At 35.3% G+C, this 26,517-nt stretch overlaps 1 protein-coding gene across 3 annotated transcripts; it reads right to left on the bottom strand.

The window, feature by feature from the left end:
• Nucleotides 1–1,304: 1,304 nt before the first annotated feature.
• MDH1B (malate dehydrogenase 1B) lies at nt 1,305–26,517 on the bottom strand. Of its 3 annotated transcripts, none has more exons than XM_087919671.1 (12): nt 26,407–26,517; nt 24,811–24,923; nt 24,115–24,249; nt 22,901–23,043; nt 21,333–21,832; nt 20,298–20,439; nt 18,713–18,876; nt 17,204–17,343; nt 16,485–16,536; nt 12,612–12,671; nt 7,239–7,304; nt 1,305–3,337 (listed from the first exon to the last, which is right to left on the bottom strand). In XM_087919671.1, the coding sequence occupies exons 1-12, from the start codon at nt 26,426–26,428 to the stop codon at nt 3,258–3,260; spliced, it is 1,617 nt and encodes a 538-aa protein (XP_087775797.1). In that variant the 5' UTR covers nt 26,429–26,517; the 3' UTR covers nt 1,305–3,257. The 3 variants fall into 3 exon arrangements, with proteins under 3 accessions (XP_087775797.1, XP_026563583.1, XP_087775798.1); XM_026707798.2 differs by having other exon boundaries at nt 1,305–3,331; XM_087919672.1 differs by having other exon boundaries at nt 26,000–26,475.

The raw sequence follows: 26,517 nt of genomic DNA, 5'->3' as shown, positions 1-26,517 counted from the left end.
AGCAAGGATTTTCTAATATTATTACAAAACTGAATATTTCATATATCAACTCATGCCTTGGGCAGAGGTTGGACTAGAAGACCTCCAAAATCCCTTCCAACTCTGATTTTTATTTCTAGCAGATATGGTTTAAAATGCCATATCCTACTGAGTTATATGTAGCTGTTAAATGTTTACACACATACACACACACGCAACATTATAGAAATGGTTTCAAATACAGATGTGTAATACCTATTTCCTCACTCTCCTCTCTCCAAACCTCTATAAATATATTCGGAAGATAGCTCAGTGGAAAAGGTCTGGTATGAAGATGAATGGCAGAGATGACGAAGAATATCACAGCTGAACATGGTAAAGAATTTTCAGTTTTACAGATTTTTGCAACTTAATTTTGCAAATTAATTCTGTAGACTTCAGTGCTTTTCTGTCCGTTACTTTGATCCTCCAGCTTCTAGAGTAGTAGACACATTCTAATCATATGGTATCCTGATGTTTTTGCCCAGCAACTGTGGCTGGCATCTTCAGAGGTAAAAGCTTTGTAATATGGTTAGAGCAACCTGAAAAGCCCAAAGTAACTGAACACTGCTACATAATGGGCACAAAATCAGTTTAAAGACAGACAAGTACTAACAATCATATCAAATCAGCATGCACAACTCCAAACAAAAGCTATTGAGATTTATAAACTAACAAGAAGAAATACAGTCTGAACATTAACAAATGTTTTGTTTTCAACTTCATGTCATGCTAAAATAAAACAGCCCTTAATTAACAAACACCATATAGCAATCTCACTTGAATCACTGTCATTCAGCAGTCACTGAAAAATAATAGACATCAGCAAGATTCAAAGACAGAAACTAAAAAATTAGCCTTTGGAATTTCTTCCAAATTCACCTGGATGAAGAACCACTCAGAAACTAGCTTTCCAGAATTCCAATGGTGTGGGCTAATTAGAAATTAATTCAGTTAGAAACACAACAGGTCAGTCCGTTCTGGCTCAGTTGCCTGTGAACTGCTAAGTAGTACACTATAGAGCAGATCACTTTCACGTCTGTAGGTCTCAGCCACGGTTGCTGACAAAACAACATATCAAATAATTAGAATGTGCCCTATTAGCCTGGAAGCTCATCACCACTGGATTGATGCTGGCTAGGAAAGCCTTCATTGATACATTGCTTGCACTGTTATAATTATCTCCAACCACATAATGTTTCTATGTTCACTGAATTACAGCATATTAAGACATTTCAAATATAAGAAATAGTTAATTACTGTTATGGAAAAAAATCCCAAAGCCATAGTATCTTAGTATTTTATTAGGTTTAAATACAACATTATAGAACAGGGGCTGACAGTCAGATTGGAAAAGTCTGAAGTCTTCACTTGGAATGCTGAAGAGGTACAGGCTAGATTGGAGGTGAAATTGATTTTAGATAGCATTGCAGATGGAATATAAGCCTGCCCATAGCAGGGTAGTTTTGAAATTAACACACTTTCAAACAGTTTTAACACACCTTGAATTTATAAGCCTTTTCCAGCTTAGAACATTACTTTTCACTTTATGTTATTACAATAAAATAGGCCTAAGCTTGTTAATCCAAATATTCTGACTCATTTACCACATGAATTTGGCTAAAGCTAATATATTTAACACACATAATAAAAGAAAAAAGGCTTATATTTTTATATAGCTACATACTCCATTACATACAGAATGAAAAAGCAGTGTTTCCGGCACTAAATCTATTATTGTTAAGTTGTAGGAATCAATTCATTCAGGAATGCTTTCAATTGTATACAGGATAAATTATTAATTTTATTCACTCTGCACACATTGAATCTCTACTTAAAATAAACCATTACTGATGAAGTATCACAAGCTGTAGAATAAAAATAAATAAGAAGCTAACGTGTTTTACTGTTCTTGCTTTTTCAGTAGGATACTTGATTTAGTACTATTCCAACTGAAGAGTTATCTTATTTTATGGATCCCTGTGCAACCATGCACAAGTGTACATTTTCTCTATGTACAAAATGCCTTCTAAAAAAAGAAAAAATTATAGTCCATATTAAAGAAAAGAAAACCAAATATACATCTAAACTGTATATCTTCGGCCACATTTTCTCACAATTTATCTTGCATCACTATCCTGCTCACTTAAATAACCATGGACAAAAGGATGCTTTTCAATTTGTGTGGTAACACACCAAAATTACATGCACACGGGAATGTTAGTTACGACTTTATAGATATTGTAGTACTATAAATCCCAGGAGTCTCATTTACTATAACTACTGTCCATTAACATCTGGATGGCCACAGATTCCATAGTGTTGTTCTAATGTCTGCAGGAATATATTGAGAAACATTCCAAGGAGAAGTATTTCAGCATAAGCCCATAAATGCATACATGAGTGTTCTTCACTTTATTTAACAGAACGAACACAAATTGAATTCACACATCAAACAAATCCATAAGGTTAGCTTAGTGAGAAATAGAGGTGCAGATATTGGATTATCCAAAGCAATAAAATCACAGAATACTTGAATTGGAAGGGACCTTACAGAATATCTAAACCAAATTCTATTCTACGCAGGAAACAATTAAACCATCCCTAGTTTAGGCAGCCAATGTTAATGTGATATGCACTCCCAGGACTCAGGCTCCATTCACTTAAGAAGAAACCAGAGAACAAAATCATAATTTGTTCTTATTTTTCTTATTCTAGGAGAAAAAAACCAGATAGATAAAGCCTAAACCTTGTTTGCAAATTAAGCTAGGCCACTGGTGGTTTGATTGTTACGACTGGTCATGGTTTGCCTTAAAATCAGATTCAGTTGTGTCCTCCTCATATCTCAATTCATATCAAATATATTTTACACAGTTCATTCAAGTCATATAATTTAAGATGTTTAGGTTAGGCACATTTTCTTTTATTTTTGCATATTCACATTTTGCCAGCTTTATAGTTTTGTTTGATATAAAAATTGAAAATACAATTCAGTAAAAATTAGGACTAACATTCTAATTGAATGCTTAACTCAGTGGAAGTCAAAATTCAAAAGCTTTGAGGAGATGCATCAGTAAATATCAAAATAACTTTAAATTGCAAATGAAATTTGATAAAGTAAAACAGTGTTTCTTCTTTACATTATATTTCTTGAAGTACAACATACAGTTTTTCTACACTCACTAATGAAGCAATATAACTTTCATTACACATTAAAGAATCATTTTGCATTTAGCTTCTTAATCATCTTCAACTTCAGTGTTTTCTTCTTCAACATTTTTGGACTCATTTAATTCATCAGGATCTTCCATTTCTGAAACTGACAGAACTGCTAGTTATACATGCTCATCTATAAGGTGTTCATCTTATTTTTACTTCAAGAATGTGTGTTTGTATGTGTGTGTGTGTGTATGTGTTTTAATACTGTTTCTAATGCTACTTTACTAATGCTAATAATCAAGGGGCCTCACATGAGTGTACTTGGAACTCATTTGTGAGTAACTGTAATAAACGAACACTGAATGAACTGGAGACAGTATAGTTTAATAAAGCTACACAAAAGATGAGGCTCTCCTAGAGAACTTCTGGTTGACGTCACTGCAGTATCAGTAGCAGGAATCACAGCTCCGTGATCCTGCGCTGAATACTCCCATCGGAGGGCTCTGAACAGGGCTGAAACCATCCTGGAGGGGAGGTCAAGGAAAGAGGGTTGCTCTGGAGGTTGCAGAGAGCAGCAATTATCCTGCTTGATGCAGAAAAAACCCTCTAACCCGAAGGCATGGAGCAGTGGCGGCCATCATGGCAGCCACCCAGCTGGGAGAACTGAAGCAACGAAGATAGAGCAGGAGTGAGTAGAAGAACAGTGTGTGACTGGGTGAGATTAAGCTTGATTTCTACCTAAAAGTTATCCCCAAAGTAATGATCTTGGGGGGGAAAGGACGGTCAAAAGAGTAACTTTTGTGACTTCTGGTTTGGGTTTTTTCGGTGACGGACCAAAAATCCGAAATCATGGGCAGTTTTGATCATGGCCACTGGAGTGCCCCGATCCTTTGGATCTGGGGCTGAAGCCACCCCGTAGAGGTGGTGAAGAGGGGGGAGATTGCTAGCCAAGTGGAGGGGGGCCGCATCTCTCCTCCTTGGCTGGTCTAAACTCCCTTTCCCGAAGGCGGTTACAGGAGTGGTCAGAAATGGCCACCTCAAAGAAGAACCCGACTGGATAAGATTGTGCAGGAGGAGTACAAAGAGGAAAGCAGGACAGATCGGGCTAAATACAGAGAACATCTAAGCAAGGTACCCTGAATCTTAGAGGGATACTTCTGAAAGAAGTTTTTTAAGTGGCGAAGGAGAAAGAAAAGGAGGTTAAAAATCCCTTTTCCTACTTTTATATTGACAATTATGGCATGGAGTGTTAAAAAGAAGATTTAAATAAGAAATTTGTGCTACTCTACTTTGACACTAATAGACAACTTTAAGCTGGAATCTAAGTGTCAAAAGGAGAATAAAGATTTGGGGGGGGTCATTTTAAAGCCCTAAAAAGGAGAAGAGTGGAGGGAAAAGGGTGGAACTTGGAATAATGAAATAACAGAGTGCCACCTGGAAAAACAAAGGAGATTAACAGTGAAACTTTGAAAAGACTCCCAAGGATACACTGTAATTGAAATCTTACTTAAAGATATAGTAACTCACGGAAAGGAACAGTAAAAAAAAGAAACAAGAAGGAAGAGTCTGGGATTATTTGGTGATTTTTTTTAAAAAAAGTTTTTGGCATTGGCTTTTCTTTTTTTTTGTTACTTAAAGTCAATCGGGTGGTTGTTTAAAAGTGTTTAAAACGGTGTCATTCCTGGAGGAATTAAAAATGAGTTTAAAAAGAGAAAGAAGATGCAGAAGTGGGAAGAGGATCCTTTGGCTTCATATTTCAATTTTTGGAAATGGAGATCCTGAACTATGAAAAGCAAAAGGAGCAAGAAGAGCAGGACAAAGAAGAAGCCATTTTCAATGATCAAACAATGTAATGTGAGGTAAAAAGGGGGAAAAAAGGGGAAATGGAGTTAAAAGTTTGAGAACAGACAAAAAGAAAAATAGTTTGACTAAGAAGTATAACAGTAAGGAGAAGCAGAAAAGAAAAATACAGAAGGGAAAATTAGAGAGAGAAGGATATAAAAAAAAGGGATGAGAAAAAGGTGAGGAAGACAGAAAGAGAAAGAACTTATGAGGGACAAAAGCAGGAAATAAAGAAAAAAGAGAAACGTACTAGGATTAAAGGTATTGGTTCATCTAGAAAACACAGAGATAACGGTTAAGCTAAGTTAAAAGTGAGAATTCTGCAAAGGTACAAAAGATATTGTGACAGTAGAATATAGTAATGAGCTAGAAATTAAATAAGTAAATAATTAATGAGATAAAAATTGTATTGTTATGTAATGGTATGCTTATTTATAATTAATGTAATAATAAAGAAGGGAGGGAAACGTAATTGTTTCTAAAGATTGATAAAATATTGAAAAGAAATGTGAAAGATTTATAAGGGAATCCATACCAGTACTAGAATGAATTTGAATAATTATCTTGCTTATTAATTTTCATATATATATATATATATATTTGCTATTTTCTTATAATTTTTTTTTGCATTTTCAAGGGGAAGTACCAAGCAGAATCTGAATGATGGGAGTTACATGATATAAAATAGATATTAGAAATTTGAATGTTATAACTTTAGAATGCACAAATTTAATGTTTAATGAGATTTCATATGATAATAATTATAAGATTCAAAGGTGTTGCACTCTAATTGGCAATCATCGGGGGAACTTTGCTTTTCAATAATGTTGGAAGAGAGTATATGAAATTGTAAACAAGACAGACGAAAGTATAAGTATAATGAATAAAACGATATAGAAATTTAGGCAAAAGAAATACCAATTGAATAAGAAAATGAGATAACTATAAAAGAAAATTAAGAGAAGTAAAGGGAGAAATAGTGAGAAGCTGGAAAAAGAGTGATAAGATATGAAGTTGAATACATAAGATGAATATGCATATGAAATTGTGTCTGTATGGAAATGTGATAACCTGGAATCTCGCTGTACTCAAATAAGATGTTTTATTTGTTATGTTTTGTTAAAACTGAAATAAAACTTTATTTTTTAAAAAAAGAGTAACTTTTGTGATTATTGGGCACTCTGAACTATTGATTCAGCCCTGGAAAAAACTGGAATAAGGAAGAAATAAGAGGGTGTTTTTTTTTAAAAAAAGCATTGAATATTGGATTGTGGATTGGCTTTAAGAATGTAATGGGATAAATCTTTAGATTATATAAAAAAGATATAGATGAAGATAAAGATGACGAGTGTGGAAAATGGGTAAAAAACAAATAAGAATTGAAGCAATAACAAGAGCAACAGACGATGGATAGAAATCATTACTTTCTAAATATTAAGGAAGCTTGATTGTAAGTTGGACAAGCAGAAATAAACTAGATAGGGGAAATTCCTTTTTTTTTTAATGGAACAAAAAAAAAAAGAAAGATTAAAGGTTAATAGAGGTTAGGCATTTTTTTCTTAATGTAGGTTTATTCGATTTTCTTTTCCTTTATGGAACAAAAAAAAGAAAGATTAAAGCTTTATAGATGTTAGGCATCTTTTTCTTAATGTAGGTTTAAATAATATAAAAAGGATCACTTACATCTAATTGTGATAAAGAATATTAATATTGTGGTAAATTGGATTAATATGAATGATCTCAGAATCAACACTGTTCACACATAATATGGATGTATACTAAAAATAAAATAATATTAAAAAAGAATTACGAGGCTCTCCTGGCAGCTTCTTAATGTTCAACATTAGAGTTAATTTATTTTACCTTTACAATTTCATCCTTGCAAACTAAGTAATAGATCATTTATTACATTATACATACAGTATATCTCCTCAACTACCTAGAAGGAAATGCTTTTCTATAGGGTCAGTTCTCTAGATTAGCCACAGTTAGCAAACTTGACTTAAACTCACTGCTTTTTTCCAGTTATAATAGTCAGCCAACTACTAACTCTCCCAACCAAAAGGGACGAAAAGTGGTGTGATAGTGTAATTATTTGCCTGGAATTCAGCCACAGAGAAATGAATTCCTTTTTCCTACTTGTTATTTATCTGCCTTGATTAGCACAAACTAATTTTGGGGGGGTGGGGGTGGGGGAAAGCATGTAGAAACAGATTTACCTTCAGCAATAGTTTGATCTTCACTTTCCAATGCTCTGTCTTGGTCAATTAAGGAAGCTCTGGGTTCTAAAAGAACCAAAATCAAAGATCAACAAATCTCACAAGTGTTTTTCAGCATTGCAATTTCAAGAGTGAAAGATGGATATAAAAAAATCTATCAAGCACTATACAGGTTTTCCCCCTTCATCAATGTATACCAATTTGTAATGATTATAAAATAAAAATTTAAGGCATTACTATTAACATTACTTAAAAAGATCTTAGACACATTTTAAAAACATCAATTTTGGAAATCTATAATGAAGTATTATTAGAAGCTATCAAATACTTAGATGGAAGCAAATATCACTCTGATAGCAAAAGAAGACTCAAATTTAACGCAGATTAAAAACTATAGGCTCATACCACTGCTAAATGTAGACTATAAATATATATGCCTCAATAATAGCAGAGAGACTAAAATATTATTGAATTTATACACTTGGATCAGAATGAATTTTTATCTAAGAGACAAATCAAAAATAACACGAGAATCATCCTGAATATGCTAGAACAGGAGTTGCCAACCTTTTGGACCTCAGGGACCACCAAACTCATAATTTTAAATCCCACTAACTGGTTCTGTGGGCGTGGCCTAATTTGTGGGTGGGGCCTGGTGGTCATGTGACTAGCTGGGCATGGGTTGCATGTAAATATTATAAATATTTATATAAATGTTGAATATTTTTATTAAAAAAAGAGCAACTTTTATCCAAAATCACGCAAAGTAGGCAGACAGATTGAGTTGCTCACAGAATCACAGATTCACTTAGAGATCTGTGTTTCTGCCATAGGCTATCTGAGTCTGTCACATAAAATTTGCTTGCAAGCAAACTCACAAAATTAACTCACAACACACCATATATATAAATATTGAATATATATATATATGTGTGTGTGTGTGTGTGTGTATGTATATATATGTGTGTGTATGTATGTATGTATATATGTTTTCTGAGGTTCTTCATGTTAGGTACTCGTCTGTTCATGAGGGCGGGTTTCCAAATGGCTGGAAGGCGGGAGGTGTCATCTCGTTTGTTCATGCTGTGTGGGCGTTTTTCTATCTCTATGGCTTCTCTGATTATTCTGCTGTTGAAGTGTTCGGTTTTGGCGATAGTTCTGGTATTTTTAAAATCAATTTCATGTCCTGTGGCTTTGAGGTGTTGGACCAGGGAAGAGGTCGTTTCTTCTTTTTTGATTGAGTTCTTATGTTCTTCAATGCGTGCACTTATTCTTCTGTTAGTTTGTCCAATGTATGTGGTAGGGCAGGCAGTGCAGGGGATTTCGTATACTCCTTGGTTTTCTAATTCGATTTTGTCTTTGGGGTTTCTTAGGATGGTGGATATTTTTCTGTTTGTGCAGAATGCTGTTTTGATGTTGTGTTTTTGGAGGATCTTGCTGATTTTGTCTGTAGTGCCTTTTATATATGGGAGGAGGGCTTTGCCGTTTTCTTGTTCTCTGTCTTGGATTTTGGTTGGGGTTTCTTTTTGGATTAGGTGGGTAATCTTCTTTCTTTGGAATCCATTGGCTGTAAGTACGTTGGTGAGAGTGTGTAGTTCGGTTTTTTGGTGTTGTTCATCGGCTAAGCATTTTGTTCTGGAGATGAGTGTCTTGGCTACGGAATTGATCTGTGCTGGGTGGTGGTGTGAGAGTGCATGTAGATAGCGGTGATGTAGATGTAGATGTAGATAACATGAAGAAGCACACCAGACCCACACCCATGAGAGCCACACAAGATGCCACCACCACACTTCCATGTAGAAAACAGACTCACACCCACTCAGAAGATGAGACACGACCATGGACCAGAAGCTGCACTGCAGCTGCATCACTACCCACTTCAAACCCCTCCGAGCCATACATGAAGCAAACCGACACCCACTATGAAGATGCAGCACGACCACGAACTCGAAGCCAAACAGCAAGATCACAGCTCACCAACTCAAATCCCCTAGCAACTAAGACTAACCTGAGCACAACCAAGCCCCCACCTGAACAGAACACGCCTCCAACCAATCAAAACACGGCTAACCCCCCAACCAATCAGAACACAGCCAAACCCCCTACCAATGAGAACACACCCCCACCCAATCAGAACACAGCCAAGCCCCCACCCAATCAAGTCCCACCCCCACTAGCAGTTAAAAGGAAGAAGCAGCTGCAATCTCACATCACTCTGAGAAGCACAGAGCCGGAGACAGAAGCCTGAAGATGGTGAATGAGACTTCATCGAAACGTTGCCTAGATACTTCGAATCTTACGCGGGAGAAAACCCGAACAACCAAAGATCCACATACAAATACCCGCAAGAACCTCAGAAAACAAATATATATATATATTCTTAAGTTTTTGCGGGTACTTACATGTATGACATTTGGCTTTGTTCGGGTAGTTTAAAAGCACAACTACTATGACGTGGGAAAATACCCGAACAAAGCCGAATGCCATACATACATACATACATACATACATACATACATACATACATATATATATAAAGAGCAACTTTTACCCAAAATCAGGCAAAGCAGGCAGGAAGATTGAGTTGCTCATAGAATCAGATTCCCTTAGAGATCCGTGTTTCTGCCATCAGCTAGCTGAGCCTGCACTGTTTCAGTCCTAAGGAAGGACTGAAAAATCAGAGCCGAAGGAAGTCCTAAGGAAGGCTTAAAAGCAGAGGCAAAGATCTAAAATTTAGCTAGAAAGCAAGAAATCCAATGATTTCTTGCTTTCTAGCTAACCTAAATCTCCTGACACAGCAGAACAGCTGATGGTCGGGGGAAAAAAAAGGAAAAATAACAACTTAGCAGGCAAGTTTGCTGGGTAAGGAGTGAGTGGGTGGGGAGGGTTCCTGCGGGTCATGTGGGTGGCACAACCTTGTGTTCCTGTGCAGCCTGGATCAATTGCTTTGGGGGGTGCTCTGGGGGTGACATTTTTCAAGATTAATTATACCCAGACAACACACTGTTTATGTAGATATTGAATTTTTTATGTTTAATAAAAAAAGATCTTAGTATTGGTTAGGTAATTTTATATATAAGCTAAAAAGCAACATAACTATATAACTAAATTATTAAATCACTAGTTTTTACACTATACATTTACAAAAAAGAAACAAAACCTATTTTATAAAAAAAATAGTGAGACAAGAAAAAAAAAGAAGAAAAAAAATCCAATGCTGATGGTCCTCAGTGATGGTGACCGGGGATTGCTGTAAACTGCTGTTGCTAAGCAGCATGGTCACGTGATCTGGGCCTTTATGAACACATTGCTTAACCATGGAGATTCCACTCTCAATCACCATAGTTAAACAAGGCACATCCAAGACCCCTGGTTTTCAGAGGAAATGAGGGAAATGGAGCCAAACAATGTACCAAACAAGTATTTCATCAGTACAATATGCACTGCCATCCAGTGTAAAGTAATTTTGTAAAATCTTAGAAGTTTTGAAAATATCATTGTTACTGATCATTGACTATAATACATTTATAGAAGAGTATAACTTTGCTCTCAATAGTGAGATGGGCAGTGTATAAATTTAATAATTACATAGTTAATAAGGGAACAATTATATTATGAGCCCAGGTTTTCAACAACAAAAGCAGGAAAGTTTATTAGCCATTTTAAAATATGAATTGCTTCAATGTCAGCCCTGGTGTGGCTGGCGGCCCAGGGCTGCCATTCCGGCAGGGAACAGACAAGCTGGGATTGCCTTTCCCGCAGGGACCTGAGAACGACACAGCCACAGTGACGCTAAACCCACTGGACTGCTGAGCCCACACCAGACCTGCTGACATCAACACCGAACAGCTGTTGGGTGGCCACGCCGCTGAAACAAAAGCGGATGCTTGCGCGCATGTGCACTGAGTTTGGCTGGCGATGGAACTCTGCTGGCCTCACTGCTTAATGTCTACTGACTCTGCTTGGGGAAGAATGGAGGGTGGGGCATGCGCATGGGTGTATGGATAGAGTTAGGGAACAATTTAAAAGGCTGGGACAGTTACTGGATGGTTAGTCCTGACTTTGAATTTCCAATTGATGGATGTCAGTTCGTGCCGGTGTTTATGAGGGAGATAAAAAATTACAATTCAGAACTGTGTTTTGGGGGTTTTTTCCCTCACATTACATCAGAACCTGACAGTGTCAATTTCTAATGAGAGGAAAAATCACTTAATTTTTAAGGCCAAAATATACCCAACTTCTTTTCTGCTAAAATAGGAACTAAATCCCTTCTCCAATTAGAACCAATAACCTGCCAGGATTGCAAGAGTACTAAATAGGAACACAATGGTAGGTATTCAATGTTTCCATTTCAATACACGATTAACAAGCCTAATGATGTTTAAAAATCAGAACAATTGAAGCTATTGTCAACATAAAACATATCTTTAACAAGGAGTTCCTTGGTATTTTGTTAAAAGTTTCATCACTAACTTATCAATCATTTTAAACCATTTAAGTGGAACCAGTATAAGCACGCCTATATATCTGGAAAATACATTTTGAAATATTCTGATCCACAGAACTGGAAATCTCCTGAAGATAATACTGTATAAATTTATAGAAAGTCATAATATGTGTGATGTCATTTATTCTCTAGTTCTTATTTTTGACAGTTTTTATGAAAAATGTATCAAATAAATATAATAATATTAGTGATACTGCTGTTATGCACCATATGCATGCTCCCAAATTAATACAATAAAAAGTCCTGAAAAATCTCTTACAATTTAATCAAATTTGACAATCATTTATCAACTGCCTAACTGAATCTGCTGATTAAAAAAACACTAAGCAAGTTCAAACCTAGTTATTAGTAGACAAGATCATGAGGAAATCCCAGGTTTGTAGGTTAAACCTACAACAAGGAACAAGGAAAAAAAACTTCAGGGAAGAAGATAATGGCAAATCATTTCCTAATGCTGAGAATAAAATTATATGTCTGGTCCATGAAATCATCAGGAGTGTGATTTGAAGACTTTGTATTTACATTGTCTCCTAATACGTTCTGTACATTTGCATATCCAAAATTTAGTGTGGACAAAAATACTGAATAAGGCGATGGGGGAGTCAATTCTCCAGTTCAGGACTTGGTCGTTTGCTACAGGCCAGGAAATACACATACAAACTCCATGTACATGTTCCAAATTAACATTTAACATTCTCCCTCTTTTAAAAAATGATCTTGGTTTAGTCTGAGGTATTTTATATATTGTACTATTAGTATTTTTGGTATTTAAAAAAAAATCTGTAAAAATAAAGGAATGTTTTGGGAATGATAATAAGTATTTTAATTGCCATTTTTAATTATATTAAAACATTTCTTTGCCTTACCATTGTTCACTTCAAATTCTTCCTCTTCTTCTGCTACATCACGATATATTGCATGGATATCTGTAAGAAACAATATTTGTGTTGTCCATTAAACTATACATATTCTATAAATAGAAAAATAAAACACATTGTTGATTGGCCATAACAAACTGAGTTGTCATGTCTATATTTTGAAGTCTGGCAGGATACAAAGAAAATAATAAGCTAGTTAAAATGTTATTGTTATTACTGTTTGAAGTTATATATTGTTATATATTCCATATATATATTCCATGTGTCTGGAAGTTAGCTCCATGAAATTTGATTTGTATTGACATCTATAGATTTATATTGTAAATTAGGGATGTATAAATTCAAAATGTCAAGGGCTAAATCCAAAGGTAGCAGAGCTATTTTATTTATTTCTATTTTTTTTCCACAGAAACAAATTGTCAAACTCTCCAGTTCAGGAACATAGCTGCAAAAAGAATAAACACAAAGCTAAGGAACAAACTCTTATTTCAAGCAGGACAATATCAGATGAAGCAGCTGGCATAACATTCTTGATCAGTGCTGCGTTTCAAATATTTTTACCACCCGTTCGGTGGGCGTGGCCTGGTGGCCGTGCTTTGTGCGCATGCACACACTTTGCACAGGCGCAGAGGCTTTTTGACTCACCTGCCCTGTCACTTCAGCAGCTGCCGTGTGACAAACTGCTTGCCGTGCAAAGCAGCTGCGCTCCAAAAGCAGGGCATAAAGGTTAGTATGGGAGCCTGGGTGGACAGGTGGGCCCAACAGCAGAGCATCGGAGAGAACTGGTTCAGTCGCCGCTGCTCATCGGCGCTAATTGCTCGGCAGAACCGGTAGAATATCACAGCTGCTCTTGATATTTAAAAATATTAAAATTAATGATGGTTGAATGGAATTAATCCCTCCTCCAATGCTCTATGTCCCCAACAGAAGGCATATGGACATGCTAGAAGCTCTGACTTGTTCTTTAGCATCTTTTTCTCACTTCAAATGGCTGTCAGAAAACATCATGTTGCTATTGTTCATGAAATGGAAGCCTGAAGTGACTACTTGTTAGTGTACCTTAAGCAACATTGAATTGTTCGCTGCTGAAGGAATCCTTCCAATTGAAATTCACTACTGAATGCAAATTATGATAACTATATTGATGTATGTACTGTGCATCATTGGGCAAAAAATGTTAAGACTGTGAACTGGAAAAGTTGATTTATGTGAACAAGAATAAACTGCATGATAACCCATAATATCAATCAGCAAATTCTATGTGACAAAGACTAATGAATTAAGGACAATTCAATGATCAAGTTTGAAATTTCACTGGAACATTTGAATCATATTATTGATATTCTTCAATATTGGAAGGTTTCTACAACATGGGTTTGTTGCATGTCATGATAGAAATGAAATCTTCAAGAGCTGAAATGTACAAGCAACTATTGCCAGGCTATGCAAATGAAGGTAAGGACATTGTTTATAGTTTGGTGATAGTTGACAAAACATGGAATCATTTTTATGAGCCAAAAATGAAGTGTCTGCCCATGTAATATCATCAAAAGGTTTCACCTACTATACAACAAAAAGTCAAAGGCTAGACTTGGGCAAGTGAATTTATTGTTATAAATTTGGGGATGCAGATATTTTTTTTAATTTATGAAATTTATTTGCCACTTATTTCATATCCAATGATTCTGCATGACTTGGATTTTTTTGAACCTAACACTACTTCATGGCACTAGATTGCAACACTCAGCATTTTGGAACAATGATTAAGCACAGTTCAGGAGCACAAAAGGGTTGTTATGACGTAACACAACAATACACTACAAGCAACCCAAGAAGTGATTGCACAGTCTTACAACATCCCCATACAATACAGGCTTAGAATCATATGACTTCCACTTTTCCCCAAAATTGAACGAATGTTTATAGGGACATCCGTTTTACTTAAATAAAGAGGTGGAAAATACTGTCAGTACATAGCTGTAGAGACTATGAAGTTTAAAGTTTTTTCATGATGACTTTGAGAAGTTTGTTATTGTTGGTAGAATTTTCTGACAGTTAAAAGAATTAAACAGTAGAACAGTGGAGCTAGTGCTCCATCACTAGAGGTTTTTAAGAAGAGATTTTAAGACCCTATATCATTTGTTTAAATGCTTGAGCAGGGGAGTGGACTAGAAGACCTCTATTCCAACTCTGTTATTCTGTTAAGTACATGACTATGTGGAGAAGCATATACAGGTATTCCCTGTTTCACTTATTAAAATATTTCTATTTAAATTAAAGTTAAGTGAAGACATTATTTTTCATTTAACCATTGTGTTTCCCCTTTCCTTGCCCTGCCATCTGACCAATCTGAATTTAGTTTTTCAATTCACTACCAAAGGCAATGAAGTCTGTGGCCTTTTTCGCAATAAACTAAGACAACACCTTGTGTTGACAACACCTGTGAGAATTTTTTTTCTTTCCCACAGCCCTGACATGCTTGTGTATATTTTATATCTTAGTTTATCTCAATCATGTAGAGATCCCACTTATGTAAAAAAAGAAAAACAGAAAACTGTAGCGAATTATTTCTTTACAGGAAAATATGCTCCAGCACAGTGCTATGACAAGGCATCAACACTAAGAATTTGCACTGTTTTTGTTTTGTTATGAGAAAAGGAAGGATGATGTTTTCCTATTATTCTGAAAGAAATTAAAATGTAGCCTTTTCTGCTTTTTCTTCTTTGTAAAAGGAGTGTTCAGTGAGAACATTTTCTATTAATGCCCAAAATGACTGTCTATCTTTTAGAACTGAGAAAAAACAGGTAGCATGGAGAAAATGGAGGAGAATGAGTGGATTAGGAAGAAATGGGCAAGAGTTGAAGAAAGGCATTACAGGGAGGCTGTGAAGAACTAGAACATAGAGAAGCATGAGGAAGAAAGAGTAGAGAGATGGAAGAAAATATGGTTGAGAATAGGTAGGTAGGAAATATAGCAGCAAGTGAGCATAAGAAGAAGAAAAACTGCTGGGGGAAGGATGGGGTGGAGTGGGGAAGGTATGTAGAGTGCCTCGCTCAATCCGGATTTATGAAGCTCAAAGGCAGCATGTTTTGTACTCCTATGGTAGTCAGTAGTGATAACTACTGATAATCAATTGTATGTGGGAAGGTCTTGAGGCCTTAACTATGAGTCTAAATAAACTCCTACACCACTCTAGTCTGAGAGGAAGCAGCAAAAAAAGGAAGGTTCATTTCTAACATCTTCTCCTCTGTAGTGAATAACTTTCTGATTTCATTCAAATATTTGGAGCACGGAAACTGCCAAACTGGTAAACAATGTCAATCAATGGATAAAATACAAAGTATTTATCAGCAAGGACACTAAATTTTCAGTATTTTTTAAATAATTGTTTTGAAAACTCCACCAGAAATAATTTTTAACTCTTCCTTCCCTCATATTCCATCAACTTCATAACTTTAAGCAAACTACCACTGAGAAAATAGTAGTAATAATAACAGCAACAATGAAAAAAAGGTTAAGTCCACAGGGCACTTCACTATATAAGCAGATTGTTTACATTCCATACTCCACAACAATTGGACTGTCCAGTAATCTAGTAATAGATGCTTTATTCTACCACAGCTAAAATGTAAAAATGTTTATTTCATCACTTTTATTCAGTTTAAAAATTTGGTAATAGAATATTTATTTTTAAATTTGTTTTATATGTACACTGTGATTTAGAGAATTAGAGATAAATTCCTTGATATCCAATCACACTTGGCCAATGAAGAATTCTATACTAGTCTGTTCTATATTCTATTCCGTTCCGTTCCATTCCATGTACTGTTTGAGTACTAATAACTTGCTACTGATATTTACCTCTTCTCTGTGGATTCAGTTCTGCTACTTCACCTAAAGCAACTTGTTTTTCCTGAATAGAAAAAAACTGTATCAATTGGAGGCGATTTATAATAACACTTATAATGACTTTATTAAGAAGATTTTTTATTAAGAAAAACTTTTCTTTTATTATACAGCTGCTTCATCTCTCACATAACAATAATGTGTTTCTCCTAACAACCTATTAATCTCGTAAGAGTGGATTTGATTTTAAGGGAAATTATAATTTCCACAGAATAATGTAATCATTATTTTTCTAATCATTTTTGCAAATGTATATGTTCACAGAAATATTTTACAGATATACCATGTTGCCATTGACCATAGATGATTTGAAAACCTTCAGCTTGTCTTTCTGAATTCACATAATAAATTTATAAGCTCTGTCAATTATTTCATGCATCATGTCCTATTATGTATAGATTCTTGTTTCTGTTATCCACAATAAGCAACTAAAAACCATATAGAAAATAATTTTAATATAATTTAATAATTTTCAAATTAATTTTAATGCTTTAATTTCAATTTTAATAATATAAAAGAACTGGACACTAGACTCTAAATGACTGTGTCTTAGTCGATTTGAGATAAGGTTCACTTTGTAGACAAACTAAAGTATCTAGATTATCCACACTAAAAGGACAAATTATATTAATAATTTGATAAAATGAATATATATATAAACCATATGATTTTACCCGAATGAGATCACAGGCCAGGATCAGAAGATATGATTGAGTTTTTTCATTAATTTCTATTTCTGTATAGATCTCCCAGCTGCCATTCTCAAACCTTACTGGCATCGAATAGACAATCCCCTCAGGAAGACCAAATTGACCTAAGAAATAGACATAATTGACTTCAAAAGTATAAAATACACAAATAACAAATCCATAATTAATAGATACTTTTTCTATGCCATTTGCGCATCACAAAAATATGATGCACATCCCTCCATTCTGATTCTAAGAAAATAAAACAGAATGACTAGAATTGGCTTTTAGCAATAAATACTCCTCTCTGGTCTAAGAATTACTCCCAGTACTATGATAGAGAGAGTAGAGAACCTAGGTTTAATCTATGTTTTCTAGACATGGCCAATAGTAGATATATAATCTACAACATGGATATCAAACTCGATCGCATCATGTGATGTATCTTGATGTATTGCAACATTTTTTGCCTTTGTGGAGCTGGGAATGGGCATGGCCTGCGCATAATGCATCTGCCCCATGGGCCACCAGTTTGACATGCCTGATCTAGAAGGTATTGTATTTTACAGATCAAAAGAAATGTTATTAATTCAGTAATAAAACTTTGTATTAAATCTTACTAATGCATGAATTGTTAGAAATTCGTCTGTAGAATTGGAAAAAAACCAACAGAGCATCATTATGATTGTTAAAAAGAATAACAATAATAAGTCAATTATTATTATTTCTGACTGTACCAAGTTGTTCATTAAAAAAACCCTCTTAAATTACTTCAAGTTCTTGTTTTGCTTGAGGAAAGCAAATTGCAAAGCAAAATCCTTTTCTTGAGTATTGCTCACACAATACTCCTCCAAAATAGCGACTGATTATAAGTGTTGGGAACAGACTGATTGTTGTAATAAATATTATAAATAAGTTATACATAATTGAACAAATATGAAATATGCATGTAGGCCAGATGCATATGTCTACTTTTATCTAAAATAAGGTAAACAATGTATAAAGACAGCAACATTCATGAAGATTACACCTAACATTCCTATTTCAGTTAGATTTCTAAATTGAGATTCAGAGAATTGGCTCATGCTTAAAGTAGATCCTGTAAAATCACAGGATAAAACCAGTTTAGTGTTACAGAGGTGGTGACTCCTAGTTCTGCCTTGGACACAAAGCCAGTTGGATGCTCAGCCCTAAGGAAACAGGCAATGGCAAATCACTTCTGAAAACCCTTGGTAGGAAAACTGCAGGAACTAGACTAGGTAGGTTCCAGGAGTCATAACTGACTCGAAGGCACAAAATCATCACTATCGTAATATTATCAAAAATGGCTGTGCATTTTACAGGTGCAGGGCTTTAAAAACACAGTCATATCTGCCATCTTGACTTCTTTTATTCCCCCTACAGGCATCCATTGTTGAAAATATTCAGCTTTCATGAAAAAGGCTTTAGTGACACCAAAAGAAGTGGGTCAGAAAAGCTTTTCAGGACATTTACCTTCACTAATTACTCCCAAGGAGATCATTTCTCCAGGAGGAGATCCTTGGTACCAGTATCTCAGCACAGTAGCGACTGTATGTGCAGATGCCATTCCCAAACCACGAGCTCCCCAAGAAGTTAGTGAACTCAGTGAAGCCACAAATTCAATTTGCATCCATTCACTGTTAACAAGAAATTACAGCTTTTTAAAAACATAATATAGAAAACAAATGTAAAAATCTCCTGACAAGATGACTGCCAATCAGGAAATTTAAATGAGCAGGAGGGGTCCTGGAGACAAGCTTCTGTGCTGGAGCACTCCTCCTGTAGAAACAGCTATCCTTAAACAAAATGCACCTTGTTATTATATTTAGAAAGCTGTTAAAACATTATTATTCAGGCAGTCATGTTGGTATTAGAGACACAATAATTGTGCTATTATGGAGTTAAATAAATATTATGACTTTAGAAACTTTATTGTCATGTATTTTATTATACTTCTAAGCTACTTAGATACAGATATCGTATCTGTACAATATAGATATCTGTAAGAGATAAAAATTCAGGGAAACAGTATTCAGAAACAATTTTGGTGGCAAAATGTGTCTTAAAACTCATGAAGTAGAACTTTAAAGAACATTAGATTAAAGCTGGACAACCATTTGTCTGAAATATTATAGGGTTTCCTGCCTGAGCACGGGGTTGGACTAAAAGACCTCCAAGGCTCCTTCCAACTTTGTTATTCCGTATCCTATGAAACTGCTAATTACCAGAATAGGCCATTTATTTACTTTTTAATGCAATAACCTTATTTATTTTAAAGGAAAATACCAAGTTTTCAGTCAGGACATTTTTTAAATAATACAACATTATATCTAGGAAAAGAAATATATCACAGAAATTTTAATTTGTCCCAGAGTTCTAGAACTCTGTTGGTAGAAATAAAGATATAGGAAGATGCCTAATATTAAAAAAATGTTTGCATACTTTTACTGCTAATCATGTTGGGTGTTGAACATAAACAAAAATATTGATTTTACAAGGCAATTTTAAATTTAGACAGACAGCAATCTTAACACTTTAATGTCAGTCACAAAATGTTGGAAAATTAAATGTAGGAAATTTTAAGATAATTCTGAAAAGACTCAGACATATACAGTATTTGTTAAAGACAATAGTGCATAGGCAGATATACTTCAGTACAGCCAAAGGCTGGCAGTTCCACAGCACATAATTCTTTATTATCTCATTTTTCAAATCCTTCAATTAAATGCTGCTTTTCTTTTCAGACTCCAACGAAGAGCCAAAAAAAAAAAAAGAATTTTAAAGAGACTAAAGCAGAGGTGGGCAACTGTGGCCCCTTTATGACTTGTGGACTTCAACTCCCAAAATTCCTGAGCTAGCATGGCTTGCTCAGGAATTCTAGGAGTTGAAGTCCATAATTCATAAAAGGGCCATAGTTGCCCGCCCCTGGACTAAAGGAATGTGAAATAGGTTAAGAACTGAAGCACTTATATGGCACAAACATTTTATATATTTTCTGTTTCTATGATGTTTCAAGAACTGCATAATACCAATTTTAAAACAAAATCAGAAAGAATACCGATCAAATAGCACATCCAACAAAGGACGAAAAAAACTTGGTGGGCCCCAGATGGCACTGTCATATCTATATAGCTCTGTTTTACTCAGATCAACGAAGCTATTGCCACTGATGTTCCCCCAAACAATGAGGTTTTTTATTCCTGTTGAAGACAACAATGGAAAATTGAAAGAACAAACTAACAAGACAAAAGATTAACCTATTCCAGCACCCTATTTGGCACTAAAATGCCTCAAACCCATAAGCAGTCAATAATGGTCCTAGTAATTGTTCCCCACCATATAGTTCTTCTAATTTGGAGGTGCCACATAATCGACATGGTCACCAGCATAAATAACAGCTATCAGTTGTGTGGCTTTTATTTGACTCCTTCACATTCTCTTCCCTAATGCACCAGAATTCCTTTACATTCATGCACAATATTGAACAACTTGTCTTCTGTGTATATTCAATCCCTCAAAATGTATAGCCTTGTGAAATCATATTAATATCTAGAATCCATTTATCACCTTATGAATTAGGATCCTTCCATATGCCTTTAGAGAGAATAAAGGATGACCTAGGAGGAGGGCAACATATCTGCACTTCATTCCCATGGCCCTGACTCCAATTTTCCTGGGAATATGAAGAGGGGTTTTACAAACAAAAAAACTCAGACTAGCTTTTTCTCATCCCCCTAGAGTGTAAGAGGAAGAGACATGGACTGATTATCAAGATTTTGTTATAGGCTATCTCAATGAAGTATGACTCTAATCTTCTTGTGGAATCTCTTTCCTGATCTGTCTGTCCAGGAAGGGTGACATTAACATTGCAAGTCTTCCCAATTTTCCGTTTCTCCATCTTATACCCAGAGAGTCAACAGGAGAGGACCAGGTGAAAATAGTTTAGGTCTCTTCCTAACACTCTTCTGGGTCATCTCTCTGGACTTCTACATACGCTTTAATTTTCATTTATAGTTTGTCTTTGTTACATTTTTAAACATGAGACAAAACAGTCCCAACTAATTCAATGATTAAGCATCAATCTGTTACATACCTGCTGGGTGCATTTGTATTTTTCTTGCTACCATAGTTTTGGCTTCACTTTCCAATAGCATGGCTAGAGTGATAATATTTCTAGGATTTATAGAGGGCGCATATGTCATAAGCATTAATGACTTAAGGTTGGTAAAGGTTTTTCCCATCACAATAATTTTGACATTGCTTTTGGCATTCTGCTCTATCAAAGGGCCATATGTTTTACATTGATTAGTCACTTGGTGGATACAGTGTTCGAGTGTTGGGATTGTTTCCTGTAAGATGTCATCGAACAAAATGATAATATCAGCATCAAGGAAAATGTCCTCCAGTTCAGTATGTAAAGTGACACTACGAAGGACTGAGGATGCTAAATCTTGAGTCTCCATAACAATACCCCAAAGAATGTCTTTGAAAATACTTCTGTCAAACAAATGAAGGCTTATCTCAGTTTCCATTCCAAATATTTCTCCATTAGTTAATAATGGGATCAGATGATAACAGGCAGGACTGCATGCTCTGATTAAGAAAAAAGCAATAAGGAAAACCATTAGTTCCGAAGCATTTGGTATCCACAGAATGTATTTTTCAGTTCATTGTGGGCAGGTTGATGGTAGTGGTGAAATTTTGCAAAGCAAGTGACAAGAAAGAGAGACCAAACCCTCCTTAATCAATCAAATCCCTCACAATATGCATGCATGCGTGCATGTCTATGTATATATTGAAAGGATAACTGCATATTATACAGCTAATACCCATGTGCTGCTGCTCTTCTGGTTTAGTCCATATTACCATAAGCATCTGGAATGGAGGTGAACAACTACACTGGCACTGGCAGAGACTTCCCTCCCTTTTTAAAGAGAAATTTTGAAAGATAACTGGGGAGATTTTTATCCAATCTTTCAAATAAAACCAAGCTTTCATGTAGTTTTCTTGATAACAATATGGAAATGGCTTGCATTGCCTTCTTCCAGCAATTTTTTTGAATTTGCCATTCTAACCCATAGCCTAAAATCTAGATTTCCTGGTTATTTTCCATCCAAATGCAAACCAAGCTTAGCTTTTTGATAGTAACCAAATCTAATTATATGATCTGACAAAAATTAACCCCTCCACCAAACATTTGCATATATGGGTTTAGCATAACATAGTTGAACGTATATTTGCCTTAGCAGGGTATATATAAACATGTAAGAAACATAAATGTCTAGGAATTTCCCCATTTTCTTTAATTACAGAAAAATAATGGAACAAAAGAAAATCAATTCAATAGCAATAACACATCCTGGAGTTAGCAAAAATTTACAGATTCCTATTTTGAGCCAACTAAGCATCATGGTCAGATAGATGGCAACAACCATTCTGCTGCTTTCCCATAACTAATGGACAGTCACAATCTGCAGTTGGACACTAAAGAGGAATTATCCAAATTCTTGAATGCCAATTTGGCAATCTTAAAATCACAACAAAAGAATGCTCTCACTGGTATAAGTGCTTCCAGTTCAGCAAATATGACTCAGTAACTGCTATATTAAAAAAATGAATTAAAGTTTTTCAGACTCTGTTGTTTCTTTTTCATCTTCTCACCTATTAAGCCAAATGTGCAAGGGGTTGATAAGACTTTTTAGTTCTTTCTCTTCTGCTTCAATTTCTATGCAAGTCTGCAAGTTCTCATTAGCTATTAGTAACATCTCTTCAGTCATCATATCTGATGTGATGTTATAATATTGCTGAAGATCAAAAAGGTTCATCAATAAATATAATTTATCTCAAATTCTGAAGACTAAAACACATTTGATTACAAAAACATAGAAATAGTAATAATAACAGAATAGGAAGAACAATTTAAATTATGACATTAGGTGTCCAAGAAGAACAGTTTATACATTAATAGTAAAATAACATGACATGGGAAGCATATTTTGTCAGATTTTATTTTTGCCAGATCCTTACAGTCAAGAGCAAAGACATATTCTTGGAGTTTAACAAGCATTTCTTGATCTATGGATTTGTTTTAAACCCAGATTTGAACTCACTTCAGAGTTCCCACAAAAAATCTAGTGACTCCATCAACATGCATACAGTTTTACCAAGGGAAATACAGACGTGTTTTGTTTTCTTCCCAGTTTAATCTACAGCTCTTGGATTTTCTGATGGTTACCCTTTCAAGTCCTAATTCTGCATAGCTTTTCAAGATTGATCAAGGTTAGCTGCTACCACCAACCATATTGGCAGTTTACTTCCTCAAAATCCAGTCATCACTGTACTCAATTTTCTTCATTTCAACATCTTTATATTCTTTTATTCCTATTTTTAAGTAAATGGGAAACAAAAGCTCTTGCTAATCTACTACATATCACCCATTAGTCTAGATTAACAGTATATAGGGTTCCACCACCAATTATCTTTGTGAATGGTAAGTTTCTTTAAAATTATTTTATCTAGTGTTTTACAATTATATACTTGCTACAAATATTTTGCTGATTACCAAAATTGATTCAGTAATCTTCAAAGAACCTCCTGTTTACTATCCTTTTCCATTTACTTTAACAATTCTATCCCTTTTTTATATTATGTTTCAAATGTCCTTCAATGAGATTCAGATATTTTACTGATATATTTAAATTCCCATTCACTAATTCCCTAACAGTTTTAATTAAGCTGACTGAAGCATTGTGTGGTTAAAGATACCATATACTGAAATTTGGTCAGTCTGAAAACAAATAGAAACAGATTGATGAGAAAGGAAAAGAAGCTAGCAAAAAAATCAATACGCAACAAATCAATATGCAAAATTTTACCTGAGCATGTTCTAGAAATTCATTGAATCCTCCTAGAAGAAGGCCCTTTCCACCACGGTCCAACAGTTCTCTCCAAATAATTGGGGAGCGTTTGTGTTTCCAGCCATTCTCATTACAGATCTGCTGAAGCCACTTCTAAAGATAAATGCCCTCAAATTAAGCATATCATGCAATGCTAATACGTACAAATCCATAAATGGCTTTAACAGCCTAGTTGAAATAATCATCTTTACATTTCCTACAATTATCCATTCTCTATTCATAAAGAACAAGAGGCTAGAGTTAAGAATATATTTCTGAACAGAATCTATGAATATGGATTCTGCCATTCTTTCTAAAGAAACAACAATCTTAATTTATCTCAGTTTAAACTGAAGCAAAATAGATGAAGCTTTGGTGTATAATCAACGTCATTTTTATCCATCAATTATTAAAGCCATAAAAAGCTATTGTAGATTTCCCAAACTTTATTTATGCTCCTAAACCATCATATATTTGATATGTTACAAATAATCAAACTCAAAGGTTAGCAGAGTTCATTAGCTTTCTTCATCATTGTTTCCATATAACTATTTTTATGTACTGTACATTTATCCCATTTCTCTCTTCTGCTACCTATAAAGATACTTCCGATGTTTAATAGATTTAAAAAGTAGATAATCTCTTCACTAGCAAACCAGACTGAAATAATGTTACCTCCCAGTTGTCAGGATGTTGAACAATCTTGTGTATCCTGAAGTTCGGCAAATTTTTCCATAGATAGTCAGCTAGGAGTTCTGCCTTAGCATAGTAGGGGCAATCTGCTCTACCTGGAAATTAAGTAGTTAATAAGAATTGTACACATTTATAAACATGTTATTTTTTAATTGAATTTACTGTATATCCCAACTTTCATTCAAGAGCCCAAGGCAGTATGTAGCTTCTTCCTTTTTTTCCTGCTTCTTCCTATTTTTCCCCATAGTAACCACCCAATGGGAGAGGTTAGGCTGAAGGAGAAGGACTGATCCAAAGTCACGAGAAACTTCTGGCTGAGGGTAGATCAGAACTTGGGTCTTCCTCATCCTAATCCGAAAACTTGACCAAAATAGAGCCATGGTAATGTTGAAGTAATTTGATATTAAAAATTAAAAACATCAGTGTAATGACAATCAAACTACATCAACAACACATTATTTCACAGGCACAATATTCATACATAACTTTATTGTAGATTGTACTGAAATAATTTGTAAAATAGCACTCAAGTCAATTGATAGAATTAGTTTTACTTTGATTTTGCAGCCCTTGGTTGATTAGAAGACACTGAAAACAAGTCAGAAAACAGGCTAAAGTTAGTTTATGTAATTGCTCCTACTTTATTTAAGCAGCAAAAAATTCAGAAGATTGGAAACAAATATTTAAAAGTTTATGACTCCTTTTGCTACTATCTACCCGTAGCAGTTGAATGGATTGTGCTGCCCAGGTTCAGCAGGCCTAAATATTGTACAATGTTTCTGACCCAGCAGATATCGCTGGGTCCATACTGTTAAGCCATGATTTGTTTAATCAAGATTTACTGAATAATCTGCAACAGACTGAATGTTAAATCATTTCAATAGTTGGTTCATACAACCTGGAATGCTACCACCAAACCCAAAGTAGATTTTAACCTGAACCCCTGAATTTGGTTTGCTTAAATTACATTCTCTTGGTAAATTACTTTATCTTAGGTAGGACCCCAAGTCAATTACTTTTACTTTGTATTATTTATGGATTTGGGTTTTACCTTTGCAATTTGACAAGTCTCTTGGAGGCTTATAAATACAGTAAAAAATAAAAGAGTCAGTTTGGTACAGTGATTAAGGCATCAATATAGAAATCAGGAGACAGTGAGTTCTAGTCCCACCTTAGGCAGAAACCAACTGGATGACTTTGGGCCAGTCGCTCTCTCTCTCTCAGCCCTAGAAAGGAGGCAACGGCAAACCACTTCGGAAATCTTGCCAAGAAAGCTGCAGGGACTCTAGGCAGTCTCTGAGAGTCGAACACGACTGAATGGAAGGGGGGATTACTTTGTCCTAGATAACAATTGAAGTACTTTTTCGCCTTGCACTGTCTGTGCTGCAGATACTTATTTATAGTATTCGCAAGCCGCCCCATCAGTCTGGGCGATCTACAAAGAAACATGAAATCAACAGGAACTCAAGGAAGAAAAGGCGACGTCAGTTTAGCCCAAAAGTATTCAATCATCCCCAACCATCGGGTGGTGGTGGTGGTGATGACTAAGAGTCGCCATGTAGAAGGTCTCCTCTTCACCTGCCAGCACGAACTTCGCCATCGACCAAGAGCCGCGGCCAGAAACCCGCTAATCTGAGGCGCTGCGGAGGGTCGCTTAGCAACTAGGCGCGCACAGTCCGACGGGAGACG

This window comes from Pseudonaja textilis, chromosome 1, assembly GCF_049901715.1.
Source record: "Pseudonaja textilis isolate UNSWEBS1 chromosome 1, rPseTex1.2, whole genome shotgun sequence".
Classification (NCBI taxonomy): Eukaryota; Metazoa; Chordata; class Lepidosauria; order Squamata; family Elapidae; genus Pseudonaja; species Pseudonaja textilis.
Note: the sequence above shows the minus strand (reverse complement) of the source record. Positions and strands in the feature narration are given on the sequence as shown.

Coding starts and splice junctions, on each gene's coding strand:
- MDH1B (XM_087919671.1), bottom strand. CDS start 26,428: ATGGCGAAGTTCGTGCTGGCAG. Junction 23,044..24,114: donor AATTTCTAGAACATGCTCAG/GTAAAATTTTGC, acceptor TTTGATCTTCAG/CAATATTATAACATCACATC. Junction 18,877..20,297: donor TTGGATGTGCTATTTGATCG/GTATTCTTTCTG, acceptor TCTTGTTAACAG/TGAATGGATGCAAATTGAAT.